The 18,973-nt window shown below is 36.5% G+C and overlaps 1 protein-coding gene across 3 annotated transcripts in view; it reads left to right on the top strand.

Annotated features, from left to right (window-relative positions):
• Positions 1–18,973, top strand: part of LOC133240017 (disintegrin and metalloproteinase domain-containing protein 2) — a 102,694-nt gene that overhangs the window by 83,054 nt on the left and 667 nt on the right. For 2 of the 3 annotated variants that reach the window (XM_061404530.1, XM_061404533.1), the window contains 5 exons: positions 6,071–6,254; positions 10,632–10,709; positions 10,916–11,087; positions 17,509–17,668; positions 18,850–18,913. In XM_061404530.1, coding sequence (XP_061260514.1) covers positions 6,071–6,254; positions 10,632–10,709; positions 10,916–11,087; positions 17,509–17,668; positions 18,850–18,883 — 628 coding nt within the window. In that variant the 3' untranslated portion in view covers positions 18,884–18,913. The remainder of the gene's footprint in view (positions 1–6,070; positions 6,255–10,631; positions 10,710–10,915; positions 11,088–17,508; positions 17,669–18,849; positions 18,914–18,973) is intronic. The other variant, XM_061404531.1, reaches the window with a different exon arrangement.

The raw sequence follows: 18,973 nt of genomic DNA, 5'->3' as shown, positions 1-18,973 counted from the left end.
AAACTGCCACACAATTTCTTTCATTTCACATGCTAACAAGGTAATGTTCAAAATCCTTCAAGCTGGGCTTCAACAGTACAGGGCTCTGTACTTTGAATCCCGTACCTCTTGCAGGTAGCCTTAGAAACTGATGTCAAAATAGTTGTTAACCTTCTGAACTCAAACTAGTTTAACACCGCCCATATTCAAAAGCAGAGACATTACTTTGCCAACAAAGGTTCGTCTAGTCAAGGCTATGGTTTTTCCTGTTGTCATGTATGGATGTGAGTGTTGGACTGAAGAATACTGAGCACTGAAGAATTGATGCTTTTGAACTGTGGTGCTGGAGAAGACTCTTGAGAGTCCCTTGGACTGCAAGGAGATCCAACCAGTCCATTCTGAAGGAGATCAGCCCTAGGATTTCTTTGGAAGGAATGATGCTAAAGCTGAAACGCCAGTACTTTGGCCACCTCATGCGAAGAGTTGACTCATTGGAAAAGACTCTGATGCTGGGAGGGATTGGGGGCAAGAGGAGAAGGGGACGACAGAGGATGAGATTGCTGGATGGCATCATTGGCTTGATGGACGTGAGTCTGAGTGAACTCCAGGAGTCGGTGATGGACAGGGAGGCCTGGTGTGCTGCGATTCATGGGGTCCCAAAGAGTCGGACATGACTGAGCGACTGATCTGATCTGATCTGATATCACTTTGCCAACGAGGGTCCACAGACTGAAAGCTATGGTTTTTCCAGTGGTCATGTATGGATGTCAGAGTTGGACCATAAAGAATGCTGAGTGCTAAAAAATTGATGCTTTTGAACTGTGGTGTTGGAAAAGATTCTTGAAAATCCCTTGAACAGCAAGGAAATCAAACCAATTATTCCTGAAGGAAATCAACCCTGAATATTCATTGGAAGGACTGATGCTAAAGCGCCAATACTTTGGTCACCTGATGTGAAGAGACGACTCACTTGAAAAGACCCTGCAAGATAGTCATGATGGTGTGATCACTCACCTAGAGCCAGACATCCTGGAATGTGAAGTCAAGTGGGCCTTAGGAAGCATCATTACGAACAAAGCTAGTGGAGGTGATGGAATTCCAGTTGAGCTATTTCAAATCCTGAAGGATGATGCTGTGAAAAGTGCTACACTCAGTATGCCAGCAAATTTGGAAAAGTCAGAAGTGGCCACAGGACTGGAAAAGGTCAGTTTTCATTCCAATCCCAAAGAAAGGCAATGCCAAAGAATGCTCAAACTACTGCACAGTTGCACTCATCTCACACACTAGTAAAGTAATGCTCAAAATTCTCCAAGCCAGGCTTCATCAATACGTGAACCATGAACTTCCAGATGTTCAAGCTGGTTTTAGAAAAGGCAGAGGAACCAGAGATCAAATTGCCAGCATTTGCTGGATCATTGAAAAAGCAAGAGAATTCCAGAAAAACATTTACTTCTGCTTTATTGACTATGCCAAAACCTTTGACTGTGTGGATCACAATAAACTGTAGAAAATTCTGAAAGAGATGGGAATACCAGACCACCTGACCTGCCTCTTGAGAAACCTGTATGCAGGTCAGGAAGCAACAGTTAGAACTGGACATGGAACAACAGACTGGTTCCAAATAGGAAAAGGAGTACAGCAAGGCTGTATATTGTCACCCTGCTTATTTAACTTCTATGCAGAGTACATCATGAGAAACGCTGGGCTGGAAAAAGCACAAGCCAGACTCAAGATTGCTGGGAGAAATATCAATAACCTCACATATGCAGATGACACCACCCTTATGGCAAAAAGTGAAGAACTAAAGGGCCTCTTGATGAAAATGAAAGAGGAGAGTGATAAAGTTGGCTTAAAGCTCAACATTCAGAAAACTAAGATCATGGCATCTGGTCCCATCACTTCATGGGAAATAGATGGAGAAACAGTGGAAACAGTGTCAGACTTTATTTAGGGGGGCTCCAAAGTCACTGAAGATGGTGATTGCAGCCATGAAATTAAAAGATGCTTACTCCTTGGAAGGGAAGTTATGACCAACCTAGATAGCATATTCAAAGCAGAGACATTATTTTGCCAACAGAGGTCTGTCTAGTCAAGGCTATGGTTTTTCCAGTGGTCATGTATGAATGTGAGAGTTGGACTGTGAAGAAAGCTGAGCACTGAAGAATTGATGCTTTTGAACTGTGGTGTTGGAGAAGACTCTTGAGAGTCCCTTGGACTGTAAGGAGATCCAACCAGTCCATTCTAAAGGAGATCAGTCCTGGGTGTTCATTGGAAGGACTGATGTTGAAGCTGAAACTCCAATATTTTGGCCACCTGATGTGAAGAGCTGACTCATTTGAAAAGACCCTGATGTTGGGAAAGATTGAAGGCAGGAGGAGAAGGGGACAATAGAGGATGAGATGGTTCGATGGCATCACCAACTAAATGGACATGAGTTTGGGTAAACTCCAGGAATTGGTGATGGACAGGGAGGCCTGGCGTGCTGCAGTCCATGGGGTTGCAAAGAGTCCGGTATGACGGAGTGACTGAACTGAACTAAACTGATGCCGGGAAAGATTGAAGGCAAGAGGAGAAAGGCACAACAGAGGATGAGATGGTCGGATGGCATCACCACTTCAATGGTCACGAGTTTAAGCAAACTCCAGGAAATAGTGAAGAACAAGGAAGTCTGGTGTGCTGCAATCCATGGGGATGCAAAGAATCACACAGGACTGAGAGACTGAAAAACAACAGCAGCAACAACTTGACGTAGAAGCTCATAAATAATTTATAACAAACATAATAATACTTAAAATACTTAACTAAAATGTAATCAATCTACTTTAATGGAATAACTTATGCACTTTGTGATAAATTTATAAAAGTGCAAAAGTCAGTAGAATCCAAAGTCACTTTCAAGTGATCCCAGTTCCTAGCAACCAGTTCCTAGCAATACTTTCTCTTTCCTTGGATTTACCTTTTCTAGAGTTCTTATATTAGGAAAATTGCATACTATGTGGTCTTTTTACTTGGTTTATTTTACTTATTTTTTTAGTTTCATCCATTTTGTAGCCTATTACACTAGTTTGTAGCTTCTTATTACTGGATAATATTATATCCTAAAGTTATGTGCCAGCTAATGGGCATTTAGAATGTTTCTAATAGTTTTGGGTCATTAAAAACAATGCTGCTATGGATGTGTCTATTATACAGAGAATGGATGAACAACAAGGTCCTACTGTATAGCACAAAGAACTATATTCAATATTTCAATATCTATAGTAAGCCATAATGGAAAAGAATATTAAAAACTATATATATATATATATATATATATATATATATATATATATAACTGAATCACTTTGCTATAAGTAGTAATTAACAGAACATTACAAATCAAGTATACTTCAAGTAAAAAAATTAAGAGGACAATGGTGCTTTGAACATTCTTATGAAGTATTTTGTTTGTTTTCTTTGTAAAGCCATGTATTTTTTCTCTTGAGATATAACAAGTGATGATTTGAATCAGTTCTAATGAGGTGGATGAAACTGGAGCCTATTATACAGAGTGAAGTAAGCCAGAAAGAAAAACACCAATACAGTATACTAACGCATATATATGGAATTTAGAAAGATGGTAACGATAACCCTGTATTCAAGACAGCATAAGAGACACAGATGTATAGAACAGTCTTTTGGACTCTGTGGGAGAGGGTGAGGGTGGGATGATTTGGGAGAATGGCATTGAAACATGTATAATATCATATATGAAATGAATCGCCAGTCCAGGTTCGATGCAGGATACTGGATGCTTGGGGCTGGTGCACTGGGATGACCTAGAGGGATGGTACAGGGAGGGAGGTGGGAGGGGGTTCAGGATGGGGAACACGTGTACACCCATGGTGGATTCATGTTGATGTATAGCAAAACCAATACAATATTGTAAAGTAATTAACCTCCAATTAAATAAATTTATATTTAAAAAAAACAAGTGATGAAGGTGCAAGTCTTTATGTAAACACATATTTTTAAATTTCCCATGGATGCACACTTAGAAGTGGAGTTGCTGAGTCATGTGGAAAGTTCAGGGCTTACCTGGTGGCTCAGATGATAAAGAATCTGCTGCAATGCAGAACACCCAGGTTCATCCCTGGGTTGGAAAGATCCCCTGGAGAAGGGAATGGCAACTCATGCGAGTATTCTTGCCTAAAGAATTCCATAAGCAGAGGAGCCTGGCGGTCTACAGTCCATGGGGTTGCAAAAGAGTCAGACATGACTGAGTAACTTTCACTTACATGGCAATTTAAACATTTTATGCCCACATAATTTCCAAAGTTACTGTACCATCTTACATCTCCAACAAGAGCATATCAGAGTTATAACTTCTCCGCATCCGCAGCGTTTTGTACTGTCACAGCTTTTTGTTGCCTTGTTAACGTGTCATTCTAAAGAGGTATCTTACTCTCTAATTTGTATTTCCCTACTCATTTATGAAATTACCACTCTTCCATGTGATTATTAATGCTTTTTTTTCCATTTTTGGGTTGCCTTCCCTCTGGCTCAGCCGTAAAGAATCTGCGTGCCAATGCAGAAGATGCAGGAGATGCTGGGTCAGGAAAATTCCCTGGAGAAGGAAATGGCAACCCACTCCAGTATCCTTACCTGGAAAAATTCCATTGACAGAGGAGCCTGACAGGCATAGAGTCAGACACAACTGCACACACACACACACACACACACACACGATTTTCTGGTTATTTTTGTCTGTGGTTTAGACACTATCATCATGATGTATCTTAGTGATTCAGCATTAATATTTATTCCATATACTGCTTCTTAAGTGTATGCCTTAATGTCTTGTCAGTTTGGGACCCATGATGTGGAGAATATGTATTATGTTTGAAAAATAGAAAAGGAAATGTAAGTATATTAGTAATTTTTAAAATTTTACTAATTTTTAGATAGAATAAGCTCAGAATCATGTTTAAGAACAATAGCCAAAAAATAATAATAATAATAAAGAATTGTTTAAAAGTGATGACTAAATAGGAAGTGGGGCTTCCCTGGTAGCTCAGCTGATAAAGAATCCACCTGCGATGCAGGAGACCCGGGTTGGATTCCTGGGTCAGTGAGATCCCCGGGAAAAGGGATAGGCTACCTACTCCAGGATTCATGGGCTTCCCTGGTGGCTCAGACAGTAAATAATCCACCTGCAATGCGGGAGACCTGAGCTCAATTCCTGGATTGGGAAGATTCCCTGGAGGAGGGCATGGGTAATCCACTCCAGTATTCTTGCCTGGAGAATTCCCATGGACAAGGGAGCCTGGTGGGTCACAGTCCAAGGGGTTGCACGGAGCCAGACACGACCAAATGACTAAGCACAGCACAGCACAAAGAAGTAGCTCATAATTACTAAGATGTTGTTATTGTTAATAACACAGGAAAGACCCTCATAATTTTCAGTTTCACAATTAATTGCAAACCTCTTAGCAAGACTTAACGCTTTATTTCGGAGAAGGCAATGGCACCCCACTCCAGTACTCTTGCCTGGAAAATCCCGTGGATGGAGGAGCCTGGTGGGCTGCAGTCCATGGGGTCGCTAGGAGTCAGACACGACTGAGAGACTTCACTTTCACTTTTCACTTTCATGCATTGGAGAAGGAAATGGCAATCCACTCGAGTATTCTTGCCTGGAGAATCCCAGGGATGGGGGAGCCTGGTGGGCTGCCGTCTACGGGGTCGCACAGAGTCGGACACGACTGAAGCGACTTAGCAGCAGCAGCAGTAGTAACGCTTTTATTTGGGTTTTCCATGTAGTTCAGTTGGTAAAGAATCTACCTGCAATGCTGGAGACCTGGGTTCGATTCCTGGGTCGGGAAGATCCCCTGGAAAAATAAACTGGCAACCCACTCCAGTATTCTTGTCTGGAGAATCCCATGGACAGAGGAGCCGGGCAGGCTACAGTCCATAGGGTCGCAAGAGTCGGACCCAGCTTAGCACAATCTTTCTTTCTCTTCATGCTTTATTTAAATCTTTTTCCTTTAGAATTGATATTCTAATATTTCTCTGTATTGAAAACTAATGATTTTTATTTGTTGCTAAATTATAGGAATGTGAGATGTGGAAAATTACTATGTACATATGATAAAAGAGAGGTCATTTCTGTTGAAAATGCCTCTGTTATGTATTCCAACATAAATGGAAAGATCTGCATTGGACTGCATTATGAATATGGTAATGAAGACGAAGGAATGATGTGGGTAAAAGATGGAACTGTTTGTGGTGAAAGTAAGGTGTGTGGTCTTTTATTACCAGGTAATATACTAATTTCAAATTTTAAATGCATATGTGGTATTTTTCTCAAGTTAAATGTGTATTTAATTTCAAAAAATATGAAATGAAAAGTTTTGAAAATGAGAGAAATTTTAAAAGAAAAAACATAACCTGCCATTTACTATTTTTTCACATATGTTAACTGAGTTGAGAATCATACTGTTCATTGACAGTTTTATCATTTCATATATTTTTAATGTAGTGAATTATATTTTTATATAATTACTTAAAAATAATGATTAAAGTAAAAAAAACTTTAAAGAAACATATGTTCATTTTAGTGATGAAAATAATAAAGGATTCACAGAGTAAAGGAAAGATCAATCAAAGGGATGAAAATCTGAAATACGATTACTCTCTATTTTCTATAATGAAACTTCCATTAATTCTTTTAAATTGAAATAATTGCTTTACAATATTGCACTAGTTCCTGGTGTACATCATAGTGATTCAGTGTTTTGCAGACTATATTCCGTTATAGGTTATTACAAAATAATAAGTCCCTGTGCTATGCAGTATATCTTTGCACCTATCTGCATTATAAATAGCCCCTTATATACTATACCATTTGTCAGTATTTGTACACTATACAATTTGTACGGTACTATACAATTTATACTCCTAATTTATCCCTCCCCACTTGGATCTCCCCTTTGGAGAGTTGTGTTTCAATTTTGCATATACATTCATCTGTATCCTTTTTACGTTTCCACATATAAGTGATATCATATAGTATTTGTCTTCCTCCATCTGACTCATTTCACTAAGCTCGTCCACATTACTGAGAACGACAGTATTTCCTTCTTTTTATGCCTGAGTAATATTCCACATTCATATTTCTAAATATTACATATATTTATAAATATTCCATTATTTATAAATATATTTATATAGATTTATATTTTTAAAATCACATTTATAATCCAGTAGTCTGTTGATAGGCACTTAAGTTGCTTCTGAATCTTGGATGCTATAAATAGTGCTGCTGTGAACATTGAGGAATATATATATTTTTGAATTAATGTCTTTCTTTTTTCCAGATGTATACCCAGGAATAGGATTGCTGGGTTGTATGGTAGTTCTAGTTTCACCTTTTTAAGGAAATTCCATAGTGTTTCCCATAGTAGCTGTACCAATTTATATTGCCAGCAAAAGTATACAAGGGTTTCTTTTTCTCCACATCTTCCCCAACATTTGTTATTTGTAGAGATTTTGATGAAACTCATTCAAACAGGTGTGAGGTGATGCCTCATTGTGGTTTTGATTTGTATCTCTCTTACAATGAGAAATGTTGAACATCTTTTCATAGGCTTGTGGGCCAACTTTGTATTTTATGTGGAAATATGTGTATTTGGCCTTCTGTTTTTGTTTTTATTTTTGTTTTGATATTGAGTTGAATAAGCTATTTATTTTGAATAAGCTATACATTTTGGATGGGCTTCCCTGGTGGTTCAGTGGTAAAGACTCTGTCTGCCAATGCAGGAGATGTGGGTTTGATTCCTGGGCTACGAAAATCCCTTGGAGAAGGAAATGGCAACCCACTCCAGTATACTTGCCTGAAAAATCCATGGGCAGAGGAGCATGGCAAGCTACAGTCCACGGGATCACAAAAGAACCAGACATGACTTAGCTACTAAAGAACAACAACAGTGTTTTGGATATTAACATCCTGTTGGTCACATCATTAGCAAATATCTTCTCTCATTCCATAGGTGTCTTTTGCTTTGTTGATAATTTCCTTTGCTGTGCAAAAGCTTTTAAGTTTAATTAGGTCTCATCTATTTTTTTATTTTTTTCCTTTTGTCTTAGGATATTTATCCAAGAAAATATTGCTACAATTTATGTCAGAGTATCCTGCCTATGTTCTCTTCTAATAGTTTTATGGTTACAGGCCTTACATGTCGACCTTGAAGCCATTTTGAGTTTATTTTTATAAATACTATGAGGGAATGTTTTAATCTTATTGTTTTCTGTGTTCCTATCCAGTTTTCCCAGTACCACTTGTGGGTAAGACTGTCTTATCTCCACTCTATAGTCTTTCATCCTTTTTCTCCTCTTTTGATAGGATGTGATTTTTTTTGTTGTCATTGTTGTTAAAAATTGTACTGCAGAAAACACAACCACTCCTCCACAAGTTTACAGTCTGGCTCTGTGCTCAGGCAGTCCTTTTGTAATTTCTTGGGTGCTCTGAGCCTTGAGAGTAGCCTGAGGAGAAAATTTGTTTTCTCTGAGGGTTTTGTGAATATGCATCTTTCCTGTGAATATGCATGTCTTTGTGGCTTTTCTCATTCCTCGCATACATGGACATTTTAGATGCTTTATTTTTCCAAATAGTCTCACCACGGTAGCCTTGGAGCCTTATATTGTCTACAGTACGTCTCCATTCATTCTCTGCCCCCCATGTCTGCAAGTCTTAGTTTTCCTGAGCAGTGCCCAGCTGAGATTTGAGTCAAGTGGAACAGAAACCAGTCTTTAAGCAGTTCCCAGACAGATGAGAATATGAAAAATAGTCTCCTCTGGAAACTCTGCTGCTGCCTTCTCCAAACCTAGACTGTGCCATGCACCAGAGGTAGTGGGACAGGGTGAACAAAATGCTACAAAGTTTTCTAATGTTTTGGTGTGGCTATTTGTTTGTTTGGTCATTTGCTTAGCTGTTGTAGTCCTCTGACTACTTCCAGAGCTCCTATGGGTTGCTTTAGCCAGTTCTTCTTCCCCTCCCCCTCTTCCTCTTCCTCCCCTTCCTCCTCCTCCTCCTGCTTCATCTTCTTCCTCTAACATCTCTAAGGGAAAACAACACTTGGGGTGCCCAGTGCACCATTTTGCTGATGTCACACTCCAGATTAATTTTTCAGGATTTGGTAAAAATCTGCTTTTCATTCTGTCACTGGCGTATGGTGCATATGATCACTTAAATCCTACATCCTTTGCCACTGATGACCACAGTGGGAATCGCTGGCTTCAGGTTTGGGTTACTTTGGTGAAATCACATTATCTCACATTTTCTGTGCAAAAATGATTTTCATTTTATCTCAAGTACACGGTATTACTTGATATTACAAGTAAAATGAAGTCTCAAAAAATAATATTTCTATAATTTGGGGCTTTATGTTAGCTTTCTTATCTCATCAGTTGTACCATAACCAAGAAAGTTAGACATACCAGAAACCCTGGTGTCATTGCCCATCTCTCTTTTCATTCTTTATATACAATTTATCACTAAACTTGGTGAATTAACTCTATCTCAAATACAACCACTGTTTTTGATCAACACCACTAAGCACTCAGTTTCACTCTGGGTTGTCATTTTTCTAGACTACTGCAATGTTGCTCTAGTTTGTCTCTCTATATTTTCTCTCACTTTTGCATTCTCTTTTTCAAAACTTCCTTTTTATCAGCCTTCCATCTTCCAATTAAATCTCTAAATATGACTGATTGTTTACAAGTTATAGACCAACTTTCTGATCAAGATTACAAGACACAAACATATCCTCCATAATAACTTCTGTCACATCACATGTAGATTGTGTGTGTGTGTGTGTGTTTCTTTACCTTTTACAGCAATATGAGCAATATAAGGTTTTTTTGTTATTGCTATTCCCTGCTGCGTTCTCAGGGTAAAGTGCATTGTAAGACTCAAATATTTAGTTAATGTTTGAATGGATATTCTTTGTGTAACAGTTGCACTGCCCTTAATATTTTTTTTGAGTTTTTTTTTTAAACTTTACATAATTGTATTAGTTTTGCCAAATATCAAAATGAATCCGCCACAGAAATGAAAGGCAAAGTACTTGTACAAAAAGAATAAATCTTCAAAATGACTACATCATATCTACTATGTAACTTTTAAAAAATATTTTTTAAAAAATGCCCTTAATATTTTTTAAAAGTTACATAGTAGATATGATGTAGTCATTTTGAAGATTTATTCTTTTTGTACAAGTACTTTGCCTTTCATTTCTATGCTTGATTGAGTCCTGTTCAACATCAGGGCTCAACAAAAATGTTTTGCTGCCCTCATATATTCTTTGTTTTTTATTATTTCATAAAACTATTTTATTATAGTATTTATGACATATTGCCTTTGCTTTTATTTCATGTCTGTACTTCCTATCCTAGTATAAGCATAGAAGATGCTTTTTTTTTTTAACTTTCAGATAATCAGTCTCATCTAGTGCTAGAAACTCAGTAGCAGTATGAATTAACCACTTATTGGTAGTATGTTAATATTTATTATGAAATGAATACCTCTTATGTCTGTACAATACGGAATCCTTTTAGTTAGATGCCAAGTACAGATGGTGGTTCAATTAACTTACTTTGGGACATTCCTTTTTTAGATTTGCCAGAATAAGCAATGTGTAGATTCTTCATTCTTGAACTATGACTGTAATCCAGAAAAATGCAACAATCAAGGTGTAAGTATCAGTACTATGAGACATAGAGTATATATCATTGAGAGTGATCTTTGGAAAGCAAACACATAGCTAAACACACACACACACACATTCATAAATCAGGTAAGAAAATCAACCTTATCTAACCTATGTATTTTTTCAAAATTTTAATGAACACAAATAATTGTAGCTACTTACTTGATAAGGTGGTATTTCTCCTGTTTCAGGTGTGTAATAATAAAAAGCACTGTCACTGTAACCCTTCATATTTACCTCCAAATTGCGAACATTCAGCTCCAGGATGGGAAGGTGGGAGCATTGACAGTGGTAACTTTCCACCCTCAGAGCCTCCAACTGGCGGACCTGCTTTCACTGACGTAGGTACCACTCCTCTTGCCGGTAAGTACTGGTAACAACTTGAAATTACAATTCAGACAATGTTTTAATGTGTTAAATTTGACAAGGTAAATATTTTGTCTACTAATTTATATTTAGATTATGCTTGGACATCAAATAATAAACCATAGATGGCTATTTTACTTCCAGAGGCTAACGTGTTATACAAAATATATGTTATAAATAAGACATGCCAGTAGGGACCCAGGCAAGAAAACAGAAATCACTTTAGTCTTTCATACAGAAGGAATTAAGTACAAAACATGAGGTACGGTAACACATAAGAGCAGATATGAAAGCTAATCAGAGAACAGTGAGGCAGTGCAGAGATTAGCAATGCAGGAATCCATTACCACTTCGTAGGGCTGAAAGGACAATAAATGGAGATGGTATTACTAGAACCAGAATCTAAGCCATCTTGCATGACATATGACTGCAGTTAGGGATACCAGGATCCAGAAGACAGGTAGAGGTACCCTTCAGCAAGAGCTGAAGGTATGGAGGATGCAGAGACATAACTGCAGATGCTGGAGATGGAGACGGATCAATACCATGAGGATTTCAGTCTGCCTGCTCTCCAAATTTTATCCAGTGAATCCATGAATCCCATCAGCTAAATCTAACCAGAGGACAGAAGGTTCAGGAGCATAGGAAATGTAATTTCCTACAATCTTTTGTTCAAAGTAGAGGTGGATTTTAGAGCACGCCAGTATATCCGGTGTTGCTTAGGACCTTTATACAAAAATTTATGTTTACAGAAAAGCAAAGCAGGTTTCTCCAGATTTTGAGCCAGACTTAGTTCTTAACATTTCCACATTTATTCCAACTTCTGAAATATAGTATTTAATACCATTTATTAGAGACTAAGTAAAAAAGAAAATTATAACATGTATTATCAAGCTATTTCTATTTTACAGCTAACTTTTTTTTATTGTCTATATTCTTTATGGAATTAACATTCTTTTCTTTTTTTTTTACTTTACAATATTGTATTGTTTTTCTTTATTTTATTTTTATTTTTAAACTTTACATAATTGTATTAGTTTTGCAAAATATCAAAATGAATCTGCCACAGGTATACATGTGTTCCCCATCCTGAACCCTCCTCCCTCCTCCCTCCCCATACCGTCCCTCTGGGTCGTCCCAGTGCACTAGCCCCAAGCATCCAGTATTGTGCATCAAACCTGGACTGGCATCTCGTTTCATACATGGTATTTTACATGTTTCAATGCCATTCTTCCAAATCTTCCCACCCTCTCCCTCTCCCACAGAGTCCATAAGACTGTTCTATACATCAGTGTCTCTTTTGCTGTCTCGTACACAGGGTTATTGTTACCATCTTTCTAAATTCTATATATATGTGTTAGTATACTGTATTGGTGTTTTTCCTTCTGGCTTACTTCACTCTGTATAATAGGCTCCAGTTTCATCCACCTCATTAGAACTGATTCAAATGTATTCTTTTTAATGGCTGAGTAATACTCCATTGTGTATATGTACCATAGCTTTCTTATCCATTCATCTGCTGATGGACATCTAGGTTGCTTCCATGTCCTGGCTATTATAAACAGTGCTGCGATGAACATTGGGGTACACGTGTCTCTTTCCCTTCTGGTTTCCTCAGTGTGTATGCCCAGCAGTGGGATTGCTGGAAATCTGGTCAACCACTTGTAAAAGAATGGAACTAGAACACTTTCTAACACCATACACAAAAATAAACTCAAAATGGATTAAAGATCTCAACGTAAGACCAGAAACTATAAAACTCCTAGAGGAGAACATAGGCAAAACACTCTCTGTCATACATCACAGCAGGATCCTCTATGACCCACCTCCCAGAATATTGGAAATAAAAGCAAAAATAAATAAATGGGACCTAATTAACCTTAAAAGCTTCTGTATTGGTTTTGTATTGTATTTGTATCGGATTGGATTCATCAACATGAATCCGCCACGGGTGTACACGTGTTCCCCATCCTGATCGCCCCTCCCACCTCCCTCCCCATACCATCCCTCTAGGTCATCCCAGTGCACCAGCCCCAAGCTTCCTGTATCCTGAAACATGTATAATATCATATAAGAAACGAATCACCAGTCCAGGTTCGATGCAAGCTATTTCTATTTTAGTGGGAACAATTAGCTTATCTTCAGATTCACTGTAATTAACTGCTTCTATCCATACACACACATGCCTTTTCCCCCATGAGAAGAGGAGACTATTTTTTCTTAGCATCCAAGTTGGCCTTCTGATTGGGATTTTCAGAATACTAATTCTTGGAACTCTCATTATTGGAATACTCGTTCTGTTGAAGATGATTGGCTGTATTTGAAATTTGACTTTGAGACACAAAAATACAAGCATGCCACTAAGCCCTGCACAAACTCATGCCACACAAAATTCAAATGAAATGATTGTTTAAGTTCCTAACTTTGGGGGTACTTTCTTGCACAAGTGCTGTCTAGATGGTGTATTTATATTTGTATAACAAGAGTCTAAAACATGTGCCATTAGCTTTGCAATTGGATGGTTTGTGGAAGGCAGAACAGGAAACCTTTGAAGACTATAAGTTTATGTTGACATTGTCTCAAGAGGACTCTTGGTGAGCAATTCAAAGACAGCTTAAAACACATTATTAGAATTTGGAGAAATGAGAGCATTTATTATGAACTGGTGAATTGCGAGGCACCCTTGCTGCCTGTGGTAATGTGAAAAATAGAATTCGTGGTTCTCGTCAACAAGATTTCTAGGAAGACTAGTGATTTCCAGGTTGGGCACCTGAAGTTACCTATGATAAAATGCAAGGAGACAGTAATTAATAATGAAGGAAAAGTTAAATTTTCAAGTAAAATGTATATTTATATTCATAAAAGAGTTAGACTTTTTGGCATGAAAATAAAACATTTTTATCCCTGAAATCTTCCAGAAAAACATTTTTAAAAGTAAGAAGTGGCTAACAACTAAACTTACGATATTGGTAATAAAATTTGATCTCAGATAAAGATTTTCAAGCATATGTTAAACCCCTCTGTTAAGACCTCAGAGAAACCTTAAAGTGATGCTTCTTAGACACCTTCATCTATACAAAAAGCCCTTTTAAGTATTGTATTGGACTGCCTTATGAAACTCACAAACAATAAGGCTACAATAGGTTATTTTATGGCAGCCTTCCACTCCAGTACTCTTGCCTGGAAAGTCCCATGGACGGAGGAGCCTGGTGGGCTGCAGTCCCTGGGGTCGCAGAGTCGGACACGACTGAGCGACTTCACTTTCACTTTTCACTTTCATGCATTGGGAAATGGCAACCCACTCCAGTGTTCTTACCTGGAGAATCCCAGGGATGGGGGAGCCTGGTGGGCTGAAGTCTATGGGGTCGCAAAGAGTCGGACACGACTGAAGCGACTTAGCAGCAGCAGCAGCAGCACAAGGGTCTAATATAGACAGACACATGTCAGAAAGACTTGTGGATGTGGTCTCATTTAATGGAATGTATTTTTCATTTGATACATAAGAAATCCACACATTTTTAAGGAATTACATCAGCTCAGACTGAAAATGATCAAAATACACATGTTCTTCAAATCTTAATTGAGTATGGGTAACAAGTATACTGATAAAGCTACTCAGCTGTGAAAAGTGTTATAAGGGCTATTCCATGTGGACAAAGAATTCTAAATCATAGTATAATATGAAGAGTATAACCAAGAAATCAGAAGCCAAAATTTCATGTTCTGTGTGTTTGTGATTTTAAAAACCAACAAAATTAACAGCAGCAAGATATACAGTTTTCACAGGTTAATTCAGGCATGGTTTTGCCAGGAAGAAATATCATTTTAAAAAACAGTGGTGAAAGTGACACCTGTCACCTCATTGGATGAGGAAAACATATCCCTAATGACAAATCCAGAAAAGAAAGTTAACAAAGAAAAAATTACAGAACAATATATTTAATTAACATAAATGCAAACATTGATTTGAAAGTCAATCAGTACAATTCATAAAATTAATAAATATTTTAAAGTATATTCATTTTCTCATTTGTTACATGAAAGTCATTTGACAAAATTCAACAACTATTTATGAATTTTTAAAAGGCAACAAACTATCAACAGAAATTAACTTAATATGAAATCAATATAAAAAGCATCAACAAAAAGATTTTAGCTGATATATTTTGTAATTATGTTGTTTTCCAAAAAACTGAGAGCAAGGCAATGAAGTCTGCTCTCACCATGTCATATTGTACTCTAAGTCCTAGCCAGTGCAATAGATAAAGAACAAAAAATCAGGAGCATAAAGATTAGAAAGAATGAGATTAAACTGCAGACAATATGATTAATTAAATCAAAAATCCTCAGGATTCTACAAGAACACTTTTAGAAGTAATAAAAAACCCTTTGAAAGGTCAAAGAAAATGTTTAAAAGTCAGTAGTTTTGCTATATACTAGCTGCAGTAAAATGAAAATCAACTTAAAATCAGTCCCATCTATAATACTATCAAAATATAAAATACTAGGAATAAGCTCAACAAAATATGTGCAATACTTTTACACTGAAACAAACAAAAATGCAGATAGATACTAAACACACAAATAAATGGATAAATATTCCATGTTCATCTGTGGAAAAGTTTATTATTGCCAACATGTCAATTCTCACCAAATTAAATCTATAGATCAAAATACCCAATAATAAAAGCATGCAATATTTCAGATATCAACAATTTGATTCTAAAATACACACAAAAGTGCTAGAATAACCAAAGAGCTCTGAAAAAGAACAAAGAAGGATGATGTAGTCTATTTGCCTTATATCAAACTTAGGATAATATAGTTTTATATATTATCCTATATCCAGTGAGAGACTATTTTGGGGGTAGAAGCAAGGATCTGGGGAGTTTAAGAGCCTTTACTAGAGTTTCTGAAGTAAGCCAGAAAGAAAAACACCAATACAGTATACTAATGCATATATATGGAATTTAGAATGATGGTAATGATAACCCTGTATGCGAGACAGCAAAAGAGACACAGATGTATAGAACAGTCTTTTGAACTCTGTGGGAGAGGGCGATGGTAGGACGATTTGGGAGAATGGCATTGAAACATGTATATTATCATATGTGAAATGGATCGCCAGTCCAGGTTCGATGCATGAGACAGGGTGCTCGGGGCTGGTGCACTGGGATGACCCAGAGGGATGGTATGGGGAGGGAGGTGGGAGGGGGTTTCAGGATGGGGGACATGAGTACACCCGTGGCGGATTCATGTCTATGTATGGCAAAACCAATACAGTATTGTAAAGTAATTAGCCTCCAATTAAAATAAATAAATTTATATTTTTTAAAAAAAGAGCCTTTACTAGAGTTTCTAGTAGTCATGTATGGATGTGAGAGAGATGGATGCGATCTAAGCTGATCGCCTTAGAATTGATGCCTTTGAACTGTGGTGTTAGAGGAGACTCTTGAGAGTCCCTTGGCCAGCAAGGAGATCAAACCAGTCAATCCTAAAGGAAATCAGTCCTGAATATTCATTGGAAGGACTGATGCTGAAACTGAAGCTCCAATACTTTGTCCACCTGATGCAAAGAACTGACTCATTGGAAAAGACCCTGATACTGGGAAAGATTGAAGGCAGGAGGAGAAGGAGATGACAGGGGATGAGATGGTTGGATGGCATCACCAACTCAATGGACATGAGTTTGAATGAGCTCTGGGAGTTGGTGATGGACAGGGAAGCCTGGCATGCTGCAGTCCATGGGGTTGCAAAGAGTCAGACATGAATGAGCAACGGAACTGAACTTAATATAGATTTAGTATATAGTTACAGTAGTCAAGAAAAGGACAAAAATAGTTCAAAAGGGAAGGAAAGTCAGTTCAAAACATTGTATGTTAACAACTGAATATCTATATAAGACCAAATGAATCTCAGAATTATAACTTACTTCACAATTCATAGGGGATAGATGATAAATCCAAATGTAGAAGCTAACTTGAAAGAAACATGGGAAATGTCTACATGACCTTGAGACAAGCAGTTTCTTAAATAAAGCATGAAAATACATATCAATGCAATAAAAGAATTTGCAATATTCCTTCCAAAAATAGAGCACTGAGGGAAAATGCAATTCTTAATTGAATCACTATAATTCTTTTCATCTATATTATGAGACAGATCTGAAAAGAGAACCACATGGAATAGGAGGTTCTTAATAAATAAGCAAGGAGTAGAGGACTGTTATGTAAGAGTTATTACAGACGAGTCTAACTTTGTGCAGTTCTGATGTCAACTTATCCATTTCATATAAAAATGTTAATTGTAAAATTATTAAATGCTTTAAATGCTTATTACAATATTATAATAAAATGAAGAAATGGTTTTGCTATATTCCTGGTAGTTACTTTCAAATCACTGGTGTTTTCTCTCCTAGAAAGTCGCTATATTGAGAATGTTTACCGTTCTAAACCTACGAGATGGCCATTTTTCTTATTCATTCCTTTTTTCATTATTCTCTGTGTACTAATTGCCACACTGGTAAAAGTGTATTTCCAAAGGAAAAAATGGAGAACTGAGGATTATACAAGCGATGAGTATATTAATTTCATATTTAAGATCCATTACTTTTACAGTTAGTTGGCCTACATAGTAACTTATCAATATATAACATTATGGTGATTCAACTAGTAGTAATTCAGGTTGTATATTTATCTTTCCATGTAAATTTAATATGCAATATATTAATGATCAATATAATGAATAATAAAAATGTTTTTTAATCTTAAAACAACTTGGACTCTGTTCAGAGTAAATTTAAGTAGCAGTGATTTCTGGTTAATGATTATCTTCTTTTACTATTTGGTCTTAATTATTAAGTATATATTAAATATCATTTACTTTTTAATATTTATATATTTCAAAGAGTTTTGCAAACACATTTTATTAAAGCATAGCATGGAAATTTAGGAGAGTAGTTAGGCTTTAGGGAACTTCAATAGAGGCAGCCAGAGGTGGAAAAGATTAAAATATAAATAAAAATATATTAAAGTAAAATATATAATAGTAAAACTGAAAAATCTAGGTTAAAGCCATAGCTACAGAAAAAAAAAATTTTATTTAATAACCTAATAAATATCTGAAAATATTCTTCAAGAGTAAAACAAATATTAAAATTGGTTTACTTCCTTTCATGGAAATTGCTATGAAATAATTTCTGCCTTTGAGTTTTATATCTATGCCCTTCATTTTACTCAAGATGAAATGAATTTTATTAGAATATTTAAAGAACTTTTTTAACATATTTAAAATTGATAATATAAATTAAAAGAGAATACATTTCATAGAAATATTTTGAAAAGTTTATGTAAAACTGCTGAAATAATATGTGGCACATAAAATAGTCTCATAATTCAGATAATACTTAAACATATTAAAGGAATTTTCTTATATTGGAAGAGTGTATTGTGGGAAAATGAGCAGACTGTGAATGGTAAAAAAAAATGTAAAGCTATTTAGCTAATAATGTTTTATATATATAAATATGATCTGAGTTAATTTCCAGGTAAACTTTTATTACTGTTCTTTTTCTCATATTAGCCTTGCTTATCACTGAGAAATACTCTCAGTGGTGAGATATTCTTAAGTAGTGGCTGCTCTCAAATCTCAGATAGGGATTCAAAACTGTTTCAATACTGCTAGATACTATAGAGTGTTGTAGAACTATCTTTGAAGAAAATGCAGTTTTAAATGATCATTTTTATTTTTAAATATATAGGCAACTGGAAAGTGAGAGTGAGCCCAAAGACTAGCCTGGAAAACAAAGAGTCCATGACATCACAGTAAGTATCAACAAATTTTAGAATGAGAGGGAGAAACAGAAACAGAAAATTTAAAGTATT

The sequence above is a fragment of the Bos javanicus genome, chromosome 27 (genome assembly GCF_032452875.1).
Source record: "Bos javanicus breed banteng chromosome 27, ARS-OSU_banteng_1.0, whole genome shotgun sequence".
Taxonomy (NCBI): domain Eukaryota; kingdom Metazoa; phylum Chordata; class Mammalia; order Artiodactyla; family Bovidae; genus Bos; species Bos javanicus.
This window is presented reverse-complemented; position numbering and strand designations above follow the sequence as displayed.